At 35.2% G+C, this 10517-nt stretch overlaps 1 protein-coding gene across 1 annotated transcript; it reads left to right on the plus strand.

Annotated features, from left to right (window-relative positions):
• Positions 1 to 4584: 4584 nt before the first annotated feature.
• LOC148605486 (uncharacterized) lies at positions 4585 to 6627 on the plus strand. Its single transcript, XM_088547591.1, has 5 exons — positions 4585 to 4859; positions 4995 to 5239; positions 5404 to 5709; positions 6006 to 6287; positions 6503 to 6627. The coding sequence occupies exons 1-5, from the start codon at positions 4585 to 4587 to the stop codon at positions 6625 to 6627; spliced, it is 1233 nt and encodes a 410-aa protein (XP_088403717.1).
• The last annotated feature ends 3890 nt before the right edge of the window (positions 6628 to 10517 follow it).

Consider the following 10517-nt stretch of genomic DNA (forward strand, 5'->3'; position numbering starts at 1 on the left):
TTTGTTGTTTCTGTACCTGACTATATCCACTGTTTTTATTATATTCTTGTGCTGTTAAATAGTTCTTAAATGTTGTGTAATTTGATTTTCATCTATTTTCTTTTGGTATTGGCAGTATTGTCTTGTCATGGGATTTCCACTCGATTGTGCTATCGGATTTTATACTTCGCTTTTGAAGACTGACTGATTGAGTGATTATGGTCTAATATCGCATATTAGATATTTAATATAACGAGAATGGGTATGGTGAATATGTCGAAGAGATAACAAACCACCGGGATGAAAAATGTCAGCTCAAGGCCACGCGTTATTCTTCAAGAGAATTCAAAGATTCACTTGAAAAAAAATATTGTTATATATCCAGGGGTAACCATGATATATATCCTGTACTTTAAATTTAACTTTTGCTTTTGGATTATTTACTCCATCCGAGAGTCACACCACCAAATCGACCAAATGTATCTAAAAAGTCAAAAGTTTATAAAAAGAAAAACGAATTTTTTTTCCAATTTCTTTACGAACTTGAAGTATCTTTTTAATTAAATTACTTCTTTTTCCATAGGGTGTTACGCTGAAGTGTTTGGTGCCGATAGTTGGTGTCATTTCATGACTGACTTTTGTGGGGTTTTTTTAAACAAGGAAACTGTTATTTTATTCGTTTAAAGTGATTTTTTAAGGATATTTAAACTATTGCTTGAAGGTATCACTACCCTCCCTCCCTTTCTGGTACACTTTACTTGGCAAGAACATTTGAAAAAATACAACTCTTTCATATTTTCTGAACATATCGAATATTACTAAATGCGTGTATCCTAACCATAAACCTTGAATGCAATTTGGCAAAATAAAATAAACCACATTAACATACATTTCATTAGGTATATGTTTGCATTTCTTTTGAGACAAAGATAATAAAATCACGTACAATTGAAATGTTAATGAAGGCCAAACTACATGTAAGTTTTGAAATTATGTAAATGTATTGTAAGAATTTAAAAAAATTAGAATGCGTCTAGATAATTGCATGCATATTTAAGGTAAGACAAAATTATATTAATTCCAAACATTTTTACGCGAGTTAAAAATCTCAAACGAAAGCATCTCAATAAATTTCCAGTCTCAGACGTTAAAAATGAGTTGAATAATGTGCACTTTTGTCATTATTAACCTGTATACTGAGATGCATTTAGGTAATGCAAAATGAATGTCGCAGTGTATTTGGGACCAAGTGATGAATTAACAAAATGGCTGTACAACTGCTACAAGTCTTGATAGGATGATCATATACTTTTATTTTCAATACTGAAAATACAACAGTTTAATTCATAAACAACGGGTAGAATCATTTAAACACCTGCAAATACAATTTTCCACGGCGAATATTACAGAAACGACAATATGAATAATATGATCAGACCGTAAATATAACTGACTGTAATTAAATATCTATTCAAATTGAAATAACAACCTCCGAGAGTCAAGTAGAATATTATAGTATAAATACCTGAAAATACAACACCCGTGTAATAATACAGCGACCTTATACAAAGACAGTATAACCAAGAGTAATAGTGAAAAGTTAGTACCCGTAAAACTACAAGTTTTTGCGGGTGAAAGCATGCAAAGTTAGTCGTGCATACAGATTTTACTACGTGTAAGAAAACGCCAAGTCATTGCAGGTCATGTCAGGTCAAGTCAAATGAGATATGAATGTGTATGAATATATATATATACATGAAACAAACATGACAATGATTGTGAAATAATGCAAATGAATAAATGAGAAAAATGTATGAAATAAATCATCTGTGACATACTCCCCCTCCACAATACGAAAAGTCGACCCTGATTTTTCTTTTTGAATACAACAAACAAAATATGTACAAATTCTAATCATGAAATACTAAAAACAAATAATAATAAACACATAAAACATCAATCAAATTAGATTTATTTTTTTTCCAAACAATCCATCATACAGGCTTTCCACACTTCAGACAATTCAAAAGTAGGGTGGACTCCATCAATCAGCTTAGAGTAAAAATATTTAATCTTCCCCGATTTCCGTTGCTTTTGAACAGGATTATGTAAAAATGGAATAACAACACCATTACACGTGTTACGTTCTATAATAAAACTATTTAACTCGTGTAAAATGTAATTTAGACGATCTTGCATGTCATCATATTTCTCTTCTTTAGTCAGATAAGTAGTTCTACCTATGCATAACCTATAATGATTCCACATACGAAAACTTATTGTTGCAATAGTTGCAAAAATAACTTTACAATCTATTTCTTTTAGCTTAAGTTCAACGTCTATTATTTTCTCTTTAAAGCAACTCAAATGGTCTTGTTCTAAATCAAGAAAATTCTCCTCATATTTCTTTATCCTGTCTCTACTGAGTGTACATGAATCTGGTATACCAGCAATGAAATAAACCAGTTTCGGTCCACGTATATGACGCAAGTCATGTAATGCCGTATTACATAATTTTGAAAGCCTCCCCCATGGTTGAACTTTGAAACCTTTACAGTCAATGCAAACCAGACTCCTTCCTCTACTTGATGAATATATGTAAGAATGATGATGCATATTTAAATTAAAAATAAAATGTCATGCGTTTATGCTTCACTACCATGTATGAGGCAATCACCCCTATACAATGCAGACAAGCAAAAGCGGATGAAAATATTATCAAATATCTAGTCAAACGACTCAATAAAAAATAAAATCCTGATAACGTTCATGTTTTCTAGTCTGTCTCTCTGAACGACGTAATACAGGCTCATCATGAACCTGCTCTATGGCTTCAGCATCATGTACACTTGAATCATGTATAGATCTATCACTTCCGATACCATCAGTAGTAACATATTCTGATACGCTTTCACGATTTGACGGATCTATATTTTGACTAATAGTGTGTAACTGAGACACAACTAACTCATGATCAGTGTTTACAGTAGAAGGAGTATAATTGCCATCCCTGTCGAAGCTTCATTTTCAAACACATGAGAACTATCTCCCGACCCAGATATACTGCTATAACTGGATGTACCGGAAATAAATATCTCCGCTGATGGATTCAAAGGATCAAGGTTTTGATATTTGTCCCTTTTATCCATAGCAGGTACGAAATCGTCTTCTGAATCAGACTGACTCTTTGTATCACAAACAATATCATTGCTACCCCTTATGCTATTCCTAGCATCATCTGAAACTCCCTGGTCTATATTTAAAAGTTCATCATGTGACTTTTGTTCAAATCTGCTTTTGGCTTAGACGCAATGCGTTTTTTGTTGCTTGAGGTCAGACTCAAATTTAAACTTGTCTACAGGAACTGATGTAATAGGTAATATCATGTTCCTATGAACAGTTTTGTCGAGCGACCAAATTCTGACTTTAAATTAAACACAAGGATTTCAAGATCTGGTTGGGATACAACAATATATGGCTCTCTACTCCATCTATTCTGTATCTTGTGCCTGCCTATGAAACCTACGTTCTTAACTAACACCCGATTACCAGGAAGTAGAACGGACTGACGGACTTTCAAATCATGCCTATTTTTGTGACGTCTATTGGCTTTGGCTGCTGACTTTGCGGCTGTTTTGTGGGTTCCACCGAGATAAGATAGGTGATAGAAGTTGACGGGTTTCTGTCTACAAGCAGATTTCGTTTTAAAATGTAATTCCAGTCGAGTTGTCCAAGCTCGGATGAAAAGTTTGTATCAGCGATTTTGCTATTGAGCCGTTTGTGGCTGTCGTGTCCAATATTTAGGAGTTCGGACCAGTTTCAACGTAATATATTATAGATTAAAGTGCACAATATATCTATATCCGACTGTGAGTTATGAAATATACATCGACATGAAGGTGGATGAAATTTATTTTGCATTCAAATGCGCAACCTGAATTATACCAGAGTCACAATGTATATATGTTATTTGTGAATTATATATTGAATTTAATATTTATTTTTCAAAGATGCACATAAGAGTGTTTTCTTATTGTGTTCAACACAGCAGAAACAACATGTGAAAACAGAGTTGTGTATTGAATTATCCTACAACCGTAATATATCCAATTATTGATTTTGATGTTCCAGTTACCGTTACGGATGGGTGAATGCTACCTCAATGCAACCGTTTTACACTGATGTACTCACGTATTCGAGCGAACTGAACTAGTTTCCAGACAATTTTATTTTCTTGAAAAAAAAGTAAACAGTTAATTTCTTTATTGATAATTTCAAAATATAGTTTTTTTGGATAATTTTTATGTGCATATTTTAATTTTGAAATTTTGATATGACCAGATCTTATTAGGAAGTTTTATTTTTACAGATTGGGATTGAATAGTTAGATCGTTCGTTCATTCGCATGAAGGATTCACAGTATCCATTTGCACTGAATGACGGTTCTGGATCATTGACTGACATTGACACCATCATTATGCATCATCGGTAGGTCACCATTTATCATTCATTCATTATTATTCATTGCCATTTTTGACATTCAATCATTTTATATATTATTTTTTTTTTATGATCATATTTTTGTACTTGACTTTGTTGTTGAGTATGGATGCTAATGCATCTAAAGCTGATACCGGGAAGGTGTTGAAACCCGGGGATATTGAGGAAATGGTTAATTTTCTGAAACAACATTCAGATTATAAGATTTTGTCAGATGAGGAATACAAGGAGTTGGTTCATAACTCTTCCAAGCCTATTTTTCAGAGTACACCTAAACCCACTGTTAAGCAGGAGTTTACACCACCCAGAAGCCCACCCCTGTTCCTTATAGAAGTTCGTCTACTCATTTTATGTCAGATCGCTATGGAGTTAGAACGAAAGTTAGTTTTGTTACACATGATTCTTTGAGACATGATTCACATTACCCTGTGAATAATCCTGTTTATTCTAGAACAAAGATTCTCAGGAGAGGAAAAAAGTGAAGTTTCTTTTGATGTTTAGCAATATGAGGTTAGATGTTTGATCAGAGAAGGAAATTATTCCGACCCTGTTGTCTTACAGTCTATTCGTAGTTCGTTGAAAGGTAACGCTCGAAGTCTTTTGTTGGCACTTCCTCCTTCAGCTACCCCTAGTCAGATTGTTGAGAAGCTAGAAGGGGTATACGGTAAATTCTTCAGCAATGAGGTTTTATTACAGCAGTTTTATATGGGGTGTCAAAAGCCCGGTCAGTCAGTGGCTGATTATGGTTTGAAGTTGGAGAGTAGGTTACAGTTGGCTGTAGATGTAGTGTAGGGTGCTGTAAGTAGTAATGAGAAGAATGAGATGTTGAGGTCAAAGTTTTGGTCAGGGTTAAGGGATCCTTTATTGAAAAATGCAGTCGGTATAAATATGATACTATTCATGACTTTGGTTTATTACGAAAAGAGATACGCGCCATTGAACTCGATTTATTGAATTCTAGCGCAACTCAAGCTAAGACAGAAAGTGTACAACACCAAGCTGTACTAGCCGGAGATGAAGCGAAGAAACTTGATACTATTCTGAAGCAGAATGAGTCTCTGAATAAGAAGATGAGATCATACGAAAAAGAATTAGCGGTGATGAAGGAAAACAAATCTGATAATACTAATCAGAATACTAGTGGTAGTGCTAATAATTATCACAATCAGCGAGGTACAAGGCCATCTTTTAGAAGGGGTAATTTTGGAGGTAACCGAGGCGCAAGTCGAGGTAACTTCAGGGGACAAAATTCCAAAAATAGTGTTCGGCCTGATTTAAACGAGAAAGGGTCTCTATAAAGGAGCTGATTGGAGATCCGGACAGGTTATTTGAGAAACCATGCTCCATTAAAGGTGAATATGTGGAATAGGAAAACAAAGAGGAAACTCTGATTTCAAGGATGATAGGTCCAGTGAATGAGAGTTTTGTCTATGTTAATAATTTGAAATTAAGAGCATTAATTGATAGTGAGTCCATGATTTCTACCATATCACAAGCTCATATTCAAAAATTAAATCCTGTTCCAGATATTAAGAGCCTTTATGAGTTTTCGTTGTCAGTTAAGGTGGCAAGTGGATCATCACTGCCATATTTAGGTTATGTCGAGGTTGATATTAGTGTTGATTTTTTTACTGATAGTATGCGGGTTCCTTTATTGGTTGTTTCACAGACAGAGTATAATAGGAAGGTACCAGTTGTATTGGGTACTAATATAATTAGACCATATAAGGTTTGTTCTGATGAAGTTTGTGGTCCGATTCCACCAGAGTGGAATTCAGCGTTTACATCTGTTAGTAATAGTCAAGTAGGTATGGTCAAATCAGTAATAGGAACACGGTGAAGGTAAAGCCCATGTCGAGGATAACGGTTACTGGTGTATATCGATCTAAATCGGCGAGCGAGTTAACCGCAATTACAGAAAACTGTGAGGGCAAATTGTCGGATAGTATAGTTGTATGTCCACGAGTTGTTGATTTAAAGGGATCTAATTGTAAAATCCCAGTACGCATTTTTAATATGACAGCGAAGGTAGTTCATATTAAGCCGATTTCTGTTATATGTAGTTTAAGCGAGGCAGTACGACATGCAGAGTTAGATGAAAAGGTAGTTTCAGAGAAGAAAGATACTGCAGATTTGTCCGAGGAATAGTTATGTAATTTAAATATCAATATTAAAACTTGACTTTCAAATCCGACGCGTGATCGATTAGTAAAGTTACTTAGCAAGTGGCGAATGATATTATCCACTGGACCTACAGATATAGAATACACCGATCTTGTAGAGCATGATATTCGCTTACGGATAATACGCCATTTAAAGAGCCTTATCGTCGTATACCTCCGTCCATGTATAACGAAGTGAAGATACATTTGAAGGAAATGATGGAAGCAGGATGCATTCATGAATCTAAAAGTCCTTATTCATCGAATATCGTACTCGTGCGCAAAAGTACGGCTCGATTAGATTTTGTATTGATTTCAGGAAGTTAAATTCGAGATCGATTAAAAATTCGTATGGTCCTCATTGTATCGACGATACCATCGATTGTTTAGCAGGTTCCAAGTTTTATACAAAAATAGATTTAAGGTCGGCCTTCTGGCAGTGCTCACTGAAGGAGTCGGATAAGTATAAGACAGCGTTTAACCTAGGTCCGTTGGGGTTTTATGAGTGCAACCGTTTAGCGTTCAGATTGACTAACGCGGGTGCTACTTTTCAGAGATTGATGGAGAAGTGCATGGGAGAGGCACATTTACGAGACTGTTTGATATTTTTCGACGATATCATTATTTTTTCTAGGACCATGGAAGAGCGTTTCGAGAAATTAGACTCCGTATTTAAGCGACTTAGCCAGAACGGTCTGAAGTTTAAAAGCAGCAAATGCTAGTTTCTGAAGGAAGAGGTGAAGTATTTAGGGTTTGTCGTGTCTGCTCAGGGTATTAAGACCGACCCAGATAAGATCTCTGTTGTTAAAGATTGGACCACGGTTAAAGGTATTAAGGATCTACGTAGGTTCCTCGGTTTTACGTCTTATTACCGTAAGTTTGTGAAAGATTACGCCAAAATCGTGAAACCGTTGAACGATATGTTGATTGGACATCCCACGAATAAAAAGGTAAAAACTAAAAAGAAAGTCAAACCTACACCTTGGATTTGGGGTGAACACCAACAGAATGCCATGGATACGATTATAGATAAATTGACGAGTCCTCCAGTCTTGGCTTATGCTGATTTTTCTTTGCCTTTTATACTGAACACTGATGCTAGTGGTGATGGCCTAGGTGCTATTCTTTATCAATGTCAGGAAGGTCCGGAAAAAGTTATAGCATACGCTAGTGGTAGTCTGAAAGGATGTATCCGGCACACAAGAGAGAATTTTTAGGTCTCAAGTGGGCCGTAACAGACAAATTCCATGAGAATTTATATGGCAACAAGTTTCAGGTAAGGACAGATAATAATCCCCTTACTTACGTTTTGGGGAAAGCCAAGTTGGACGCTACAGAGCATCGTTGGGTAGCATCTTTTGCTAATTATGACTTTAAACTGGTTTATAGAACCGGTAAGTCCAACGTAGATGCTGACATACTGTCAAGAGTGAGACCAGAGGTACATGAGGTCTTCAACGATGTGGTAAAAGCTATTTGTTCAGCAACTGTAGTATCAGTACCAGATAACCCTGTAGTTGAGTGCCTATCACTTTCTACAGATATATCATCTTTGAGTTATTCAGACGACATACCTGATATATCCGATTTTGGGGAGTTCAGTAAGATAGACTGGGTTAGAGAGCAGAGGTCTGCTAAGTCTATTTCTAGGAATTTAGATTTACTTGAGTTTGGGCATAGATTGACTAAGCGGCAGGTTGACAAGGAGACAGACACAGTCAAAAAGTTACACAGAGAGTGGGACAAGTTTGTACTGAGAGATGGCATACTGTACAGAAAATATAATCTATACAATGAAACCATTCTGCAGCTTTTTTTACCATCTTGTACAAAGATACTGTTCTGAGGGGTCTCCATGATGATGTTGGTCACAAGGGTCGTGATAGGACATTGTCTTTAGTCAAGTCACGGTATTTTTTGGCCTGATTTGGATAGAAATGTAGATAAGAAGATAATCACTTGTGAAAATTGCGTTTTACGCAATACAAGACTTAGGGTTGCAGCTGAGCTGGTAAATATTAGTACTACCCAACCATTATAGCTAGTTTGAGTTGATTACCTTACGTTAGAGCAATTTAAAGGTGGTTATGAAAATATTCTTGTGATTACCGATCATTTTACGAGGTACACACAAGAAGTACCCACAAAAATCAATCAGCACATACAACCGCAAAATGCCTATGGGAGCATTTTGTACAGAACTTTGAATCCACGCTCATATCAGAATTGTGTAAATTTACCGGTGTGAAAAAATCTAGAACTACACCTTATCACCCGCAAGGGAACGGACAGTGCGAAAGATTCAATCAGACACTCTTAAATATGCTAGGTACATTAGATGATGATAAAAAGTCTGATTGTAAGAGCTTCGTAGCACTTCTTGTACATGCATATAATGCTACAAGACACGAGAGTACAGGTTACAGTCCTCATTATCTTATGTTTGGCTGGCACCCTCGTCTAGCTATAGATGCATTTTTAGGTCATCAGCAAAATATGGCAGCAAGCAAAGACTGTTCGGCTTACATATCAAACTTAGAAAAACGGCTTAGTTTTGCTTATATGTCACAGACGATTTATTTCATACATTTTTCTCATTTATTCATTTATATTATTTCACAATCATTGTCATTTTTTCAATAAAATGTTAGAAAAATGAGGTTTTTGACAGAGTTTTCTGCCCTTGAAATGTTCATTTTCAGTGCATTTCAATTAAATTATAACTCAATGTACCAAATGATATGGAAAATATTGTCTTTTTTTATTCTGATGGTGAAAACAGTCATATCAAAATTGTGGGTTTTTCACACCATGTTTCACCCACTGCCTGATTTTTACAGAGACAGACACTTAAACACTGGAACTTAGAATGCTAATTTTGGTTGTGACGTCATTACTTACGATCAATTTTACACTTACGACTTTATGTGAAATCGACGCCTGATTGCTGTGTTGAATTTGGCAGAAATTAATAACTCGTTGAATGAAATGTACTGTAGTCTAGCATGTCAAGGGTAAATATTAGGCCAACAGATATGATATCCATACTTTTTTTTCAATTAACGCGCAATTCAAAACGATTTTGTCATCACTTTTTTAATCTGAAGCTGTCATTCCAGTCTGACATTAAAATTAAACAGTATTACTCATTTCTCACCAAAAAAATTTTTTTTATATGTGTACTAGTATTTAGAATCACTAAATTTTTATTGGATATTACAGAGTTTTGCACTTCGACAAGATAGTTATATCATCCATGAATTGTTTATTTTTATCCAATCTGATTGATAAAGGTGCGTTTAAGGAGGTAGACCTGAGGTAAGATACATAATTCTTACAAATCATTGGAACGTTTGTTTTCAAAATTTTACATCAATCTCATGTAAGCATCAAAGTAACTTGGATTAATTTCGTTCTGTTTCCAATGAAAGCTTAATAGGCTTTGGTGAAATTGAATATGATACAAACATATCACTGATTTTAAGAGTTATGTCCCTTATCCTATGTCTACCTCATTAAGTCATTTGAATTGTACTTTCGGGTGATACAAACGGTGAAACTAATCCTTTAGTGGTGTATGAATTATGAGCAGGTTTGCTCACTGCATTATTCTTAAAAACTTTTACTCTGCATTTTGTATATTTACTTTCATCCTTTCCGGGAGCATTTGTACAGATATTATCGTATCGATAAGGATTAGCTTTGGTTGTTTATTGTCTTGTATATATATATGTGAACACAAGAGGCATGAAAAAACTGTGGTCTTATTAAATATTTCATCAAACATTTAAAATCAGACTGTTACTTGATTCATTGCCCTTTTAGGTCCAGTGTTCCGATTTTGCCAAATATTCAAGTAAGGTTTTTGTTTTTTTT

Source organism: Perna viridis, chromosome 10 (genome assembly GCF_037379345.1).
Source record: "Perna viridis isolate PV_CMFRI_1.1 ecotype Kerala chromosome 10, ASM3737934v1, whole genome shotgun sequence".
Taxonomy (NCBI): domain Eukaryota; kingdom Metazoa; phylum Mollusca; class Bivalvia; order Mytilida; family Mytilidae; genus Perna; species Perna viridis.

Bases quoted from the DNA above. Each gene is read 5' to 3' on its own strand.
- LOC148605486 (XM_088547591.1), top strand. From the start codon at position 4,585: ATGGATGCTAATGCATCTAAAGCTGATACCGGGAAGGTGTTGAAACCC. The intron at 4,860-4,994 runs GTTAGTTTTGTT...ATATGAGGTTAG, and splicing joins GCTATGGAGTTAGAACGAAA to ATGTTTGATCAGAGAAGGAA. The intron at 5,240-5,403 runs GTAGGTTACAGT...TATTACGAAAAG, and splicing joins TTATGGTTTGAAGTTGGAGA to AGATACGCGCCATTGAACTC.